The sequence below is a fragment of the Electrona antarctica genome (assembly GCF_951216825.1).
Source record: "Electrona antarctica genome assembly, chromosome: 13".
NCBI lineage: Eukaryota > Metazoa > Chordata > Actinopteri > Myctophiformes > Myctophidae > Electrona > Electrona antarctica.
In genome coordinates, this window is record NC_136794.1 from 9,840,061 (window position 1) to 9,856,957 (window position 16,897).

The 16,897-nt window shown below is 40.5% G+C and overlaps 1 protein-coding gene across 1 annotated transcript; it reads left to right on the forward strand.

The window, feature by feature from the left end:
* Positions 1–2,485: 2,485 nt before the first annotated feature.
* Positions 2,486–9,195, forward strand: LOC306935810 (uncharacterized protein). The gene is made up of 3 exons (XM_079519030.1): positions 2,486–2,844; positions 5,263–5,372; positions 7,066–9,195. The coding sequence occupies exons 1-3, from the start codon at positions 2,651–2,653 to the stop codon at positions 7,260–7,262; spliced, it is 501 nt and encodes a 166-aa protein (XP_079375156.1). The 5' UTR covers positions 2,486–2,650; the 3' UTR covers positions 7,263–9,195.
* Positions 9,196–16,897: the final 7,702 nt, after the last annotated feature.

The following is a 16,897-nucleotide window of genomic DNA, read 5'->3' on the forward strand; positions in this document are numbered from 1 at the left end:
CACGTGCTGTTTATGCCACCCATTATTACTTTACTTGCAATAAGTCACTCCCTATTACAAGATGTTTCAAATAGAGCGGAGTAATTCCATTGAAGACAATGAGGGGTCTTCTGCTGAACTTACTGTGGCCTGGCTACCAGTTGTAGAGTGACTAGTGAATGAATACTGATCCTACACTTTTTTTGTGTAACATCTGCGTTTCTTTTTCTGCTTTTTGAAGTTTTGTAAGTAGTGAAAGCCAATGCCTTTGTTTCCAATTTCCTGATATTACATACCGTAATCGTTACTGTATTTATGTAAAGTGAGTGTGTTGTAAATATATTCAGAAACTTTCACTCTTACTGTAAAAAGTGATATTGCTCAGCATTGCTTCAAAAGGGAGATCCTGCTCATGGGAGTTCCGTGTCTGAAAAAGAAATGTTCAGACCTAATATTTTTCAAAAAGTTCAAGAACAGGTGTCCTCTATTCATTTCTTTTCTCCTTTTCCCCCCTTTTCTCCAACAGTTGTTTAAATATCGAGTCAGTGTTTTGCTCTTTTCTCTGTATTTTTCATATGGATGGAGCTGTGAAATTAAAGTAAGTTCAAACATATACATGTATATTAATATGAATGGAGGCATGAAGGTTAATAAAAATTGCATTTTGTATGTAACAGCGGCACGGGGCTAGTTGTATATGTACTGATAATGGACCTTTACGCGTCTTTGAGTGTCATGAAAAGCGCTATATACAGTTGGAGGCCTTCTTTTTGCTGAGGTTTGCGTGATCTGCGCAAAACAGTTAACCCATTTTGGGCGGGAACCCCTTTTGGTGTTTTAAACATTATGTTATAATTTAGCTATTGAAAAATAGCAGATCTACAAGCTCGTAGCGCGCCACCGAGTGGCGCGCTACGAGCTTGTAGGTCTGCTATTTTTGAAAAATCGTGAAAATATTTATTTCAGAAAACTGGAGGATTTAAAATTTTGAGGTCAGGCCTAAATGGGTCAAATGATAAGGGACAATATCGGTGGCACCCAACTGTAAGTCCCAGATATTACTGATGTTACTGGTATGAGGTTTTGATCTCATCTGTGTACTAGTGATCACATTCACAGGCAAGTCAGGCATTAATTAACCTAATAGGAAAGACATTTCAGATGATGCGTATACATGTATTGATTGATTGAATACTTTTATTAACAGTTTGCAAAAAAAGACACGGTGGCACAGATTTGTACAAAATAATGCTAAAAGGATAACCCAATAAGCCCAGGGCTTGTTTCCATTGAGACCCTGTGTATTAAATTCATGGAAACATTGAAAGACAAACAATAATATACAATACTGTATATAATGTATAGGCTATATGCAAAACATCATAAATAAGATGATGCATAGATTTATGACTTAATAGATAACCTTTTAGGGTAACACCATGAGCTAATAGTATTTTAGTACATTGAACCTTTATTTATCCAGGAAATAACTTCAGATTGCATTTGAGAGAGACTTGGCCAAGACCAAGATATAAAATCACAAATTACCAAATAGCCTGGCTCTAGACTATGTAAAATAATTAGTTCAGTCTCCCTATAGGCCTATCTCACAGCCCGCTTTTCACGCCCACTTCCGGTAAATAGTGGTGTCTTTAACATTAGCATTTACACGTTTTTTTCTCTGGAGAATCTAAGTACATTTTCTAATGTAAAAATGTGACAGACCAATATTATTATGAAGCAAACAAGATGGTAAATCAGCTCGAACAGATAGAACAAACCTTACCTTGAGAAAACAAAAGTTGTAGACTTCTTAAATTAACTCTGTTAACATGTAGCGTCTATGGAGTGACGTCACGCTATCACCACTAACCCCAAAAGGGGGCGTATTAAGGGGGGCGGGGAAATTCTGTGAGATAGGCTTATTGCTCCCTGCTCGTAAGACAACATTTTCAGAGGGGGTTCTAAATGGACCTTTAAGGTCTGTAACTCTGAGAGTGTACAAATGGAGGGTCCATTTGTTTCCATTTAGTACACTCTCAAAGTTATGGGGGGGTCCTTGAAATGTCAAAAGTTTGAAACCACAGCTCTCAGAGCACTCAGCAGGGACAACCAAAGACAGCAGAAACTGCAGGTGGCGCTGCAGGTACAGTAGCCTATGATATAAGATCTGGCCTCTGCGCTTAAGGTTTTTAGACTTTTTAACTATGGTAGTTATTTTTGAATAAAGTTGTTTTGTTTGTTTTACCTATAAAGCGCTATATACATCGGCTGTATTATTATTATTATTATTATTATTATTATATATTATTATTATAAGTGTTTTTTTTATTGAGGACCACCTGGAATCCCCTTGAGAACCCCTGGGGGTCCACGGTCCCTACTTTGAGAACTACTGTACCACCGCGCGCACGCGCACCGGAAACGGCGCGCACCGGAAACGGAAATCCGTTTTCAAAGTAAACGTAGACGGATCCTGTAACTAAGCTAATATTTGGCAGCTAGACACAGCAGTAGGCAACACGGAAAAATAAACAGACGTTTACGTGCGGCGTATGCAATGTGCATGGTGTGCGACGGGCTTCTGGATGTACTACTAGACGCAACGTTCTTTTTTTAGTTTTTACAAGCAGATATTCAAGCGTGACAAGTTGACAAGTTGACAACAATAATGGACATAAAAGAAGAAACGGTAGAGGTCCATATCAGGGAGCCTCGGATATCAGGAAAACAAGAACCCAGCCACGACGCGTTGTACGCAGTCTCCGCGACTTCGCCCTCATGTACCACCAGGTCCAAACAGAATTCTTTGCTTTCCAAAAGTAAAACAAAGAATAACACACGAAAAGAAAGTGGCGAAGAAAGGTAACTTGCGCCAGAGACCCCCCGCCCCCCCTTTCCAGATACCTTCTATTTTGCTTATTTTGAATGGTGGTCCCGTCTTAGCCGCAATTTGCAACTCTAGATTTTTTTTAGCCCGTCTCCGGACCCCCCGGGTTGAGCTCCTTTGGACCTATAAAGTCATCACAATGTCAGAAACTTTAACGTAGGGTTCCGAAAGGAGCTAGATTTTTTTATAATGGGATGAATCTAGAGTTGCAATACCCTCCATTGACTTGCTTGTATTAAACGACTTTAAAACATTGCAGCTGTAGGCCAAACTTGAATTATCCTCATTCAATCTGCCAAGCGTTTGTTTCATAAAAATCCACCATAGACATGTTATGAGCTACTTTCTGTCAATAAATTCTGTGCAGGTGATTCTTTTTCTAAGTGTTGGAGTTTGGAAGCACTTGTTTTTATTAACGGCTCGCGCTGCTGCCGCCTGCATTATGTGCAAATTCGAAACAGGTGGTACGCAGGGCCGTTCAATGACTTACGACGAGTGCTTCCAAACTCCAACACTTAGAAAAATAATCACCTGCAGATAATTTCTTGACAGAAAGTAGCTCATTGATTGATTGATTGAAATATTTATTAACAGTTTGCAGAATTACAGTACATTTCATCATCTCAATACAAAGACTGTTAACTGTGAGTGGACGATCCAATTAAGCATTACACTTGTTTACAAGAGGGTCCACCTTGTTCAATTCATCAAAAAAGGTTAAGCAATGGTTGAACCAACCAACCAACAATGGCTTATAGGACCACTTTGCCACTTTTCAACCTATCTTCATAAAAAATAGGTCCTCACTAATAATCATAAACTCAGTCTGTGTCTCATGGGAGGGCTGTGGGCAGTTCAGAAACCCGTCCAGCAGTGACATCATCGATGGGGAATACAAGCTAATAGAAACTTTCTAGTCCTGAAAAGTTGCAACATAATAATAAAACTTTATTCATATAGCACTTTTTTAAACCAAGTTACAAAGTGCTTGAACAATCAAAACAATATAAAACATAAAAATACAACAATAATGTAATAACAAAATAATAATGATAGAAAAAACAAATAAGCAATAATACCGGAAATGACTTAAGGAGGTAAAAAGGCCAACCTGTATAGATGTATTTTAAGAGATTTAAAACTCGTTAAGCCTTAACGAGTTTTAAAAAGGAACTGAGGCTAACCAGTTCCTTAACGGTTAAGGAACTGGTTAGCCTCAGTTCCTCTGGTAGGCTGTTCCAGAGCCTAGGGGCCCTAACAACAAAAGCTTGATCACCCATGGTCACCAATTTAGCCTTGTGACTCTCCTTTAGTAGACCCAGACCAGATGATCTAAGGGTACGTGAAGGTACATAGTATTCAACCATTGTACATAAATAGGTGGGAGCAAGACCATTAAGAGCTTTAAAAGTTAATAATACAATCTTAAAATCGATCCTGAAAGAGACTAGCAACCAGTGGAGTTCAGCCAACACAGCTGTTATGTGGTCAAATCTCCTGGTACCAGTAATAATCCTAGCCGCCGCATTCTGGACCAATTGCAGACGATATCAAGTTTTGGTTGAGCCCGGAGTACAGAGCATTACAGTAATCTAAATGAGAGTATACCGAATGCGAAAATGGAAGCGATCGTTCTCAAAACATTTTTGTAAAAAAAAAAATCTGCCTAATGATGATGTCACTGGTGGACTGGACGGGTTTCTAAACTGCGCACAACCCTCCTATGAGACACAGACTGAGTAGAAAAGAATCGTGTCATTTTATCATGATTATTAATGAGGACTAGGGGACCTATTATATGAAGATAAGTTGAAAATTGGTGAAGTGGTCCTTTAACCAACACATTTACCAAGCCTATTAACTTAATGGGTTTGGCGTAGTTATGGCTAGAGCCCAACAGATATATATGACAGTTATATGCCATTATTTGACTTTTTTGATGACATCAGTAGGTAGGCAAATGCATCCCATATGTCCCAATGTTTTGCAACTTTCATCTGGTGTCCCTCCCTATAGGCTATTTGTCCTATATATAAGTATATAGGCATATACGTATTATGATACCAGAGCCATAGAGTGAGACAGAGTTACGACAACTCTGTTTACTTCATGTGGCCAGTCCAATGGCGGCTCTTCTACATAGACTTCTATTGGCAAATAGGGACACCGGAAGTTTACAGAATGCATTGGAGTCTATGGGCTCGCGCAGTACACTAACCAGGTGACCAGGCTGTTTTCTGCCCCCTCAATGTCGCAACTCTGTCTATACTCTATGGCTCTGGATGAGACTAGATAATAGATATTGTCTCGAATTTGGGATATTGTGATAATATATGGCTCACAACACATTGTTGTTGTGGTTTTGTCTATTTACATTTGTCTCCATTTTCCAGAACGGAGACATTACGGGAGACCAGACGTGCATTCTGCTGTTCCTTTAATGGCTGCAAAGCTACGTACACCAGAAGAACCCACCTAAACATACACTTGAGGAGACATTCAGGTCTGTACCGTCTGTAGCTTTGAATTTGTGTACAGTGACTATGCTATGTGTTGGTGACGGGTATAGAGTCAAGACAGCTCGATGAGTTGCTATGGTTTCTATGGTCACCTGGTGTTGGGTGGTACGTCAGACAGGTAGTAAAGTCAGCTGTTCACCGATGGCGTTTCATGAATGGAAGGAGAGGGGGTGAACGACGGGGAAGTCCAACTTTGCTGACCGCTTTACAAATGCAAACGCTAAGACAACACCTTGCTGCTATCTGTATACTATTTGCACTTTGCACTACGCACTTTGTTATGATGTTGCTAAATCAATTGTTTTAAGCTTAAATGAACGAAACGCAGTACACTGGAGAAGTGAGTTCTTGGCATGCAGCGCGTCTGGCAGTACATTTCCCCGCTTTTAGCCTCGCGTGGCTTAATAAGTTTCTCGCCATACATTTGTCAGCAAAGAGTGACACAAACAAATGTATTGGAGCCACGGAAGGACCGGACAAGTCACGCTTTGGATGCGGCGCAAGCGAGCAATGCACGTCATGCAAACAATGGAATGATCTCACACGCACGGACGCACACACGCACATCAAGGAGCGCATCAAATGACCAGCGGTAACGTATATACAGTACAACACGACCCGTTTCGTTCAGTGCTGTTTGGAAATCGGAACAGTCTGAGCCTGTTCTGTGAACTTCTGCCGCTGAGTGGTAACTGTCATTGTGTTAAATATGCTGTGGATGTGAGAGCGGCCCGTCGGCCTAAAGCTTGCCTATTGTGTGTGTCAAACAATTAACGTGCACTGTTCTTTGCGAACGCTGTGGCTGTGTCTGGCTTGCATTGGATTCTCATTGTGTCATTGTGTCAATGAGTGGAACCAAAGTTGATTAAAACGTTGGGAAACAGGACAAGGAAAAAATAAAAATAAATCTCACTGAAAAGGCTCTTGCAAATATAAAATCGAATCAATTCAAAAGGAACACAAAAGGAAAGTGGATGAAATAAAGGCACTGACAACCTCTATCAAAGAGCTCATGAAAAATGACAATTAAGTCTGAGGATGGGAAAGCCTTACAAGCATTCAGCCTAGTCTTGCAAGGATGTTGCAATGCCATGAAAAATGTGTACAACCTCTGTGACTTGAATACATCTGCAAACATGCTCTCTGTGATTAAGAAGTTTGCCTTACGAGCTAAGAGACATGTGGAGAACAGAAGCATGTGACATCCAGGAAAGGCATGGCAAACGAGCTATGTTTGCTGATATTGTAACTTTTATTCAGCGGCAAGTGAGAATCGCTACAGACCCTACAGACCCTCGGAGACATACAAGATGCTCCAATGATGGGGGGGCTTTCAAGGAGTCGTGTACTCTATTGGAGGGGAGAGCTCGCGGTGAGAAGATGGAGTTCCTGAAGAAGAATGGAGTTTGCTTCGGATGCTTGTGCACTGGGCACATTAACAGAATGTGTACGGAATGTTTGTCTTACACGACATGTGGCTCACGGCACCCGACCTTACTTCACATCCACTCTGAGAATGGAGATAATGTATAAATTGTATACAGCTACAATGATTAATCTGCATTTTAGGCATTTAGCAGACATCCTTATCCAGAGCAATGTATCATTCAACAGAGATCATCATAATGTGACTTAGGTGTCTTGTCTATATGTGCTTTTGTTTCTGTTGTCTCATAGGTTACAAGCCACACAAATGCGACTGGGCCGGCTGCACGTGGAGCTTCACGCGCTCCGATGAGCTGAATCGGCACTACAGGAAACACACGGGTGAGAAGCCGTTCCAGTGTGAAGCCCCTGACTGTGAACGCGGCTTCACCAGGTCCGACCACTTAACCAAGCATGTGCGGAGAAGACATCCTGAGCAACTGCTGTAGTGAGGCAAATGGAAGAATAGACAAATGGAGAGAGATGTCACAGTCAAACACAGAGGTTGACCTGACACACTATGAGGTTGGGGGCTAAGGGCCGATTCATACTCCTAATTAGTGCAGAAAAAGGTTTCGGGAAAGGTCCCAGACAAGCCCCCAGAATGGCTGGCCAATGGCTGGTCAGAGCTGGAACTGCAGGCGGGCCCTGCATTTTGCACGAGGAAACCCTGTGCAGCTGGGGTTTAACATTGAGCGCTCGTTAGCACTTCTGCATTTCAAATGCGAAAGTAGAGCATTCTTCCGGGTGCTTCAAAATGCCACTGAGCAACTTCCATTGAAATTAATAACAGGGGGTGGAGCTGTCCGCCCTCTATCCTTTATAACTCCATCGTCCCAGACCCAAATTTAGTTAGGCTCTATAAAAGTAAATTCATACTCCCTCATGACTAATGCCGAAGTCGCTTGTTGGAGGTCCTTGACATGAATATGTTTGTGACCGGGTAATGAGCTGCGCACCGCGCATACATATACATTTTCTCGCCATTTCTACCCCTTGCATCGCCTTGTCTGACAACCGTAGGCTGACAAGTGACAACAGTACTTGCAGCCAGATCGCATGGCCTGTGAGTGTAAGGGGCAGCTATTGTATCCGCTCTGCAGAGCTCATTTCCCGGCCACAAGTATTTGGAAGTTTTTCGACAATTTGAACTCGAAGCTGAATGAATGAGGAAACTACAGCTGTAGTGCCGAAATGATTTAGACTCGTCAGAAACTTTCTGTGGTACCGAAGCGCCGACTTTAGGACGGTTCCCGCCCCCCCCCCTCCCCCGAACCTCGAATGACATCACATTGTAGTCTCTACAAAGCCGAACCAACTTTTTTCCAGCTCTAAAATGTATGAATATGAATTGGCCCTTAGAAAAACTTTAGTTCAAACCTATGTATGCCGGAAAACTTAATTGAAATACAGCAGATTTTCTTCCTCTCTCTGCGCCTTGATTGATATTGAGAAACCTGCTCTCTTGCCGTGAGATAAAACAAAATTAATAATTTTTCATATATTACTCTATAAGGTTATGTAAATGGCATAAATAAAAGCCTGGGTTATTGAAGTTTTATGGAGAAGGGAAATGCATCACTCCAAGTGATGTGCTGTTATCAACATGCAACAATCTACCTTGACAGCTACAAAAAAAAGCTACATTCAGTCAGACTCTAATCGAAATAGCCTGAAATAAGCTAATGCTTTTGTTTAAATGAAATGAAAGCACCCAGTTCCAAGATTACATTTGCAGAGGCCAGCTGCTGTGCAAGGTTACAGGGGGCCTATAGGGCCAAGCGAGAACTCGCAAGGGAGATTAGTATTGTATTTTTGTTTTAATTCAAAACTCATTTTCACATTCAAATGTTCGTTTATTTTTTATATTGAAATGTAGGTTTGACTATCGAATATCAGTCGATGGTTCTAGTTCTCAGTCGTTTAACAAATTGCAAATGCTTTTGCACGTACATGCAAATTTTTCACAATTGTCTACCATTTCCTCCATAATCAATTGCTTATTTCATGTTGAACAAAAATGTATTATACTGGTCTTACCCTCCAAAACATCTAAGCATTTGTTCAATGGTTGAATCAGTTATAATCTGTAATGCATTTTATTTTGTTTGACTAAATGTATTTTTATTAACAGTATTTTTGTTTGTGTCCTGAATTGTTTAATTGCTCTCATGTGAGTATTGGCTTTCTAGTGAAGAGCCAGGAGTGGTTGAAAGACTGCACTGTAATTCTCCATACTATCCAGCACTGCATGTACAGTTATGCCTAAGGGGTGTTCCCTATGTTTATGTTCCTCAATATGTTTTTCTTTGTGCTAAGCAGTACTGTAAAACGGCTCTGAAATAAAACCTAATTATACACCCAAAACTATAATTAATAGTTATAGTTTTTCAGTTCATTTCTGGATTGGGTTGAAAATATTCAGTTTAGTTTCTATAGTTTATTAGCTTCTAGTTATTGTAGTATCCGAGGTATTTCTCAGGGGCAAGATTAACAAAGTGCAATCCCATCGTAGTGAGAAAGGCAGCAATTTAACATGTGAAGCTCAAACAGCATCACTTGACGCTGTCACTGATTTGTGGACCACAGTATTTAACTTCAAACCACTTCTGCTGCTATTTTAATGGTATTTTAAGGTTTAAAACCTGTGTGCATCCCAGACAGGTTTTAAGTTGCTTGATTCAATATTTTGATATTTGATATAAATGCTATCCCCCATCATTTAAAAGGCCATTTAACTTCCAACTCTATTTTAACTATATGGTAGACTCATTGTTATACATGGAAATTGCAGTAAATCAGCAGTTTCTGAAATACTCAGACCAGCCCGTTTGGCATCACCAACCATGCCAAGTTCAAAGGCATTACATCACCTATTTCTCCATTCTGATGCTGGGTTTGAACTGTTTGATTGATTGAAAATCTTATTAACAGTTTGCAGAATTACAGTACATTTCAAGCACAAACTCAATACAAAGGCTGTTAACTGTGTGGTGTGTGTGCGACCCAATTAAGCATTACACTTGTTTACAACAGGGTCCACCATGTTCAATTCATCAAAACATTTAGAGACGTACAAATAGACACTTCTATATAGACAAAGAACAGTACAGGAATTCATCATAATGGAGGTAAAAAGGGAAAAGAAACATATACAGTGAGGGGAAAAAGGGGGGGGCGGTGGGGGGGGATTCAGATTTTACGGGGGCCAGTTTCGAATTGCAGCCATCCGTAGGTGCCCTTTGAGAGCGGTTTTGAAGGAGTCAAGGGATTCGCATGTCTTAATGACTGTTGGTAGGGCGTTCCACATTTTGGTGGCATAGGAGCGAAAATAATGTAGTCCCTTGTTTGTGCCGAATCTGGGTTGAACATGATTCGTTGCACTCCCTCTGGTGTTGTGGGTGTGGACTTCGTTAACATTAAGGAAGTATCTACACAGGTACATGGGTATCTTGGTGGAGTATCGAATCTTGTGGACCAGACCCATTGCTAGATGCTGTACTCTGTCGCCGACCCTAAGCCATGCCAGTCTGTCAAAGTGGGCAGGGGTGAGGTGGGTTCGGGGGGTGAGGCCAAGTAGGAGCCTGACCAGTTTGTTTTGGGAGGTCTGGAGCCTAGTTTTAAGGGCCTTTGAGGTGCTGTGGTACCAGGAGGTGCATGCATAGTCAAAGAAGCCTTGTACAAGGGCTCCTGTTAAGGTCTTCAAGGTGTTTTTGTCGACCAGTGAGGAGATCCTGTAAAGGAATCTTGTTCTTTGGTTGACTTTTTTGATTACGTTGGTGGCCATTTTATCACCGGAAAGATTAGCCTCCAGGATGGAACCTAGGTAGGTAATTTCATCTTTACGTGTGATAACATTGTCATTGTCACCCACTCTGTAGTATCAGATCGTCCTGACCTTGTTTACAATGGAGCAGTTTCTTTAGATCCCGGGTCAAGCTTAAAACAGTAGGAAAGGCCAAGACTATTGCAAAAAACAAAATCACAAACGATAGGCCTATTCAGTCTGCAGGTATGCTGTACTCTGCCTCCTTGTGTGCCAGCATTGTAACCAGCAGAGGGCACCATCTCACCATACATGGGTTCCCAATCTGGTGTTTGATCTGAGGCAGTGACTTGGGGGGACCGGGACTTAGGAGGGTTGATTGAAATGGTGTACACCCGTACACTGCCCAGCGAACAAAGTACCCATCCCAGAAGATGTAAGTATGCCCTTATGAGGAAAAACTCTAATGAAGCACCAGCCACTTAAACTCAATAGCCATTGCCATTCTGTTATAAGACGCAATGACAAGTGAACATGCTGTTGCTGCAACACTAAATGAAACCGTAATTTGAAACCTTTATGTTGAGCCTGTTGACATTTCTTTAAAACATTTGTGTTTTTCATTCCACAGGCCTATTAAGGTTAAAACTTAGGTAACCCCGCCCCAGATGATTTGAATGATTTCAGCATCGCAGCAGGAGACTGGATTGTTTTTTTTAAGGAGACTGTCGAATTTGTCGACAAGCCAGCCCCCTATGGAGCCAGCCCAGAGTCGAACCAAGTGGGCAGAAGAGCCGAGGTTAGCTACAAAACACGATACACCTGTCCTGTGTTAAATGCCAGAAGTGAATGACAATAGCCTATAGATAGGCTACCGTAGGAACAGTAGGCCTACCGCAACAAGATTAGCTGGCTCCCGGGCCACTTAACTATACATTCACAGGTGTTACCAATGATGCTAATTAACTTAATTAAGGCTCTGTTCCATTGAGAATTTTAGCAATACAAACCAAGAAGAAAATACATCTCATCAGTCTCAACTGATCATGCTACTCCTGCATTAGCATGTTCATTCTGCATCACCAAGGAAGGGCTGGCCTCAAACTCACAACCATAAGGCAACTAGGCAAGGGTAGTGAATAAATAATTAAATAAATAAAAATAACTATTATATATAGGCCTATAATGTATTTGTAAATATTGCTTACTCCATAATTGATGTATAAATGTGCTCTTTTTGCATTGACTGCCATTATAAATGAGGACTACAGCACTCAAAATATTGTAAAAAAAAAACAGTTTTTGATAATTCAACAATCTGACCATAACTTTTGTATAGTCTGAAGATGCAGTCTAGTGAGTTTACGTCAGTTGAGCCTGTGGGAGTACATTTGTTTTAAAGTGATGGGACTTCATAATTCCTACCAGCTCAGCATCTGAACATTTGCACTTAGCAGGCCTCCATTTTGGTCTTGGTAATGGGGTCTTCAACAGTGACAGTGTTCCGGGACCCCTAGGCCCTAGGCCCTACTGGTAGATCGCGATCTACCTTTTGGGCACCCCTGCCCTAGGGGGTGTTCAGAGTTACTACAGGCGGTCCACCAAATCTTTGTGTGATGGGGAACATTAGCCGAGGCGTTGTGAGCAGACCAAGTACAGAGCCAACGGTCAAGTTGAGGGGGGGGTCATATATCATAATTGCGGAGTCACTTTATGGATGAAGTCAGGATGTAGTGAAGAAAAAGGGAATGTCTGCACGCGATAAGCTGCTCTTGTCTTTTTTATATTTTGTATTATTTTAACCAAACAACAACGTTTCACCTGTGAAGTCAGAATGTACTGTATCCGCCTCTCCTTCTGGATATCTGTGCTCACTGCTCATGAGCTTTTCCACTGAAAATCCTGCTTCTCCTCATCGTTCGTCACCTGGACACACACCTCCCTCCCTCCCAAATCCCACCTGCTGCATTTGATACTTGTTTCCTGTACTGTACTTTGCTGTGCTGTATGAGTTCCAGACAGAGTAGCCCATATGATACATTAGTACTGTTAAATGCAGTATCACATAATAATGCAGCCAGCCCAGTACATAATATTGATAATGGAATGAAAACACACACACACACACACACACACACACACACACACACACACACACACACACACACACACACACACACACACACACACACTGTTTCATTATTTAAATAGAATATCCCAACTTTCATTTTTATCATAGGTTACGGTTAAATTCTTGTACAACAGTGGTTTTCAACCCTTTTCATATCAAGGTCCATTATTTATTCTGCATTTGAGCCATGGACCACCAATCCACCATTTGTTGAGATTTAGCCTCAGACACAAAACTAAAGAATATTTTGTTGAAATATGATTCTGTCCACAATTCCATGCTGTATTCAGTGTATTGATGTTGTACCATAGGAGAGATAACAGTCAGACGTTGAACAATTATTTGACATTCTCTAATTGTGTAGACTTCTTGTAAATTAAGTAATAAAGATGTTTAACAATAATGTAACTCTTGAGAGTGTAAAATGAAACCAAATGGACACTACAGGTCCATTTGGTTTAATTTTACACTCAAGAGTTAAAGATCTATAAAGGTCAATTTTGGTTTCATTTTACACTCAAGAGTTAAAGATCTAAGGGTCCATTTGGTTACCATCTCTCCGTCATTTAGCTGGGGACCACCTGGAAACTCCTCAAGGACCACTGGTGGCCCCCGGACCACTGGTTGAAAACCACTGTTGTACAAGACTGAACCATTGTCCAATACACAATCCCTGTAAATCAGTTTAGCTGCTTTAGAATAACTCAACAAAACATTATAGTATCATTCTTGCCCTGTTGAAGACCGGTTAGGCTGAAACATGTTGGCAGTTTCCTTTTTAATTTAATAAAGGCTATACCCCATTTTAATTTTACTATAATAAAATATCAATAATATCAGGAACGCATCTTATCACAACATTGTAATATTAATACTCTGCAGAGTTTATTTCAATGTACAGTATAGGTTCAATTTAATAAATTGCATAATTGAGTAACTTATCGCAGATCACAGACACAACTATGCAAATCTGACCTCCAATGTTTCGTGTTCTTTGAACTGAGCCGTATCAAGTTATGCCATTGCTTCAAACACGGCATCCTCCAATTACATTTCCACATGCTGTTTATGCCACCCATTATTACTATTGCATTAAAGGTAGGGTAAGTGATATTATTTTGTTCAAATGAGTGTTAAATAGCTCTATATTCTGATGGTACCCATTGCTATAGTGTTGGTTCAGTAACAGAAGTCTATCCTGCTCTTTAGTAAACGGAAAATGAATTTTCAGGTCGGGATACCTATTTTATCCAATCAGGAGAACTTTAACTAAACAAGTGAAATTGGAAATGATGGCACCAAGAATTGAGCAGATACATTTGAATACAATTGAAGCTGTTGAATGGGTACTGTTTCCTGGTTGGCTGAAAGTTTTCAACCCACCTAAAATTTTATTTTCTGTTTTTTTTTTAAAGCTGGAGAGACAGGGAGGCTGCTGTTGCTGAACTCTATACCAATAATTACTATCAGAATATACTGCCAAAACATATCACTTGCCCTACCTTTTAAGTCACTGCATATGTCAAGATGTTTTCAGATACAGAAGAGTAATTCCATTGAAGATAATGAGGTGTCTCCTTCTGAATTTACTGTGGCCTGGCTACCAGTCTTAAGAGTGATCTGTGTGTGTGTGTGTGTGTGTGTGTGTGTGTGTGTGTGTGTGTGTGTGTGTGTGTGTGTGTGTGTGTGTGTGTGTGTGTGTGTGTGTGTGTGTGTGTGTGTGTGTGTGTGTGTGTGTGTGTGTGTGTGTGTGTGTGTGTGTGTGTGTGGTATTTATATTCAGTGTGTGTTAAATTATATTCAGAAATGTTTACTCTTACCGTAAAAAGAATGTTCATTTTTCAAAATGTTCAAGAACGGATGTCTTTTCTTCATTCTTTCAGTTACCCCCTCCTTTTCTCCAACAGTTGTTTAAATATCCAGTCAGCGTTTTGATCTTTTCTCTGTATTTTTCATTTCGTGTGAATTAAAGTAAGTTCAAACATATACTACATGTAGTATATCAATATGAATCAGATTCATTCATGGCATTGGACTACGCTGTATGACTGTTATGTGAATGGTATGTGGTTTTGGTGAGACATCTGCGTACTGTGATCACATTAGCTGGCATTCAGTAACCTAATCTTAGTATCAGGAAAGACATTTCAGATGATAGCTGCATATATACAGTTATGCACAATGTTCGGGTTACATTTGATCACCACAGCAGCGTAAAAGAAAGTCCCTCCCTCAATAACTAAAGGCATACAAATGTTTGAATGAATATTCTCACACAAATACTGTAGGCATATATAGTTTTTTCTATTTTTAATATAACATTTTAAATAAAGTGGATGGATACATTTAATGAAATTAGAATGTTCCTATCAACTTTGAAAAGAGTATGATGATTGCAATATACTGTAGCTGGCCCTCTATCTGGATATTTTGTACATAATTGAGACCAAAGAGTGTTAGGTGATCATGAACCTTTCCCTGTCATTATGACATGCTGAGACACATTTTCCGCTTGGTACTGCAGGGATGTTTTGATAAGCTGTCATCTCTCGCTCTCGCTCTGTCTTCATATCGGAACACATTTCTCTTTAGACTGATAGCGCTAGCTTTCAATATATGGACCTTACATATATGAATGAATATAATAACAATTTTGAGTGTTTGTGTAAACACAAACATTGAAGACAAAAGTGTGTAAACGCAAACAGTCAAGACAAAAGTGAGGACGCACATTGTGATTGGCCAGAATGAGATGATGTATGATGATAAGAGCGCCCCTCACTTCACAACTGGTGTGATTTTTAATCAACCTGTACAGTAGAGTATATGCTACTACAATATAACTAGCACATCTATTCTGCGGTGGTTGGTGATGGTCATCTACTGGTTTACAATGTCAATAAAGGTATTTAAAGTGGATAGTGTACTATCTAGATATATAATCTAATATCTAATATTACTAGATATAATTTTTTTATCTTTATTATACAGCAGTTTGGACATCATTACAGTTACCACTTGTAGCTTTAACCAGCTTACTATGTACGTGTACGTACGGCTAGCCAATGTAAGGCTGTTCACAGATTCCAATATTCCATTTGAGAGGCTATGGAATGCTGCATAGTGAATCTAATCGGCATACCCAGCTATTATTTAGACCAGTTATTCAGAATCTAGTAGTATTGAATTACGTTAGTTATAATTTTGCATCCCTGGGGTGGTATTGTTGGTGTGTCTTACATGCCTGTCTACGAGTTTCCTGTTATTGAAAGTCGCATGCATGACAACTGGCCTGAAGTGATTGTTGTGCAGTGTTTGTCATAGCCTCTCTACCGATATATTAGTACCGTAATTTAATTTGTAGGCCTATATCATTTCTGTGTTATGTTTAACTGATACAAGTCCACATGGGAAATGTAACGTTTTCATTTCCTTTATCCACACATCTGAGCAAGGTGTGGTTTGTGTCCATGTGTATAGGGTTCTGGACAAAATCAAAAACACATGGCTCTGGATTGAGGCTATTTCATGCTATTTTGCTATTTGTTTTCCCGTTAAGTTGAGCAGGAAAGTTTTAAGTGCTTAGGTTGAGTTCAGCCAAATAAACGTATTGACATTAAAATATATTCTGTTCATTTTCGAAAGCATCATCCCATTATGTTAGCACTTGAACACAGCTTATTTCCAATTCATATAGTTCCAATTTCTGACAGATCATCCAGGGTGAGAGTATGTTTTGCACCCTGTCTAGTGTCTGTCTGTCGGTTGGTCTGTCGGTCCGTCCGTCCGTCCGTCCGTCCGTCCGTCCGTCCGTCCGTCCGTCCGGAGTATGTTTTGCACCTGTCCGTCCGTCCGTCCGTGTCCGTCCATCTGTGTACAGCTAATCTCTGGCACCATCGATGTTAGGGGCTCATTAACACAATGAGTGCCGCCTGCTGGACGAAAGTGGTATGGCGCTTGGGGTGCCACGTGCTATGAAGCAATTCTATTGTTTTGTGAGTCTGGTTTGGGGTGCCATCTTAGATGCTAAAGCATAGAATCAATGCTAGCGAGCTAAAATGAGGTCCATGCTTGCTCTAGAAAACGCCAATGTTCCCATGGCGCTCACCGGATATTCGGAAAAGACCTCCGAACATCGCAGATTAGTTCAAAACCATGGATAGCGCCGTAGTTTCTGAGAAAAAACT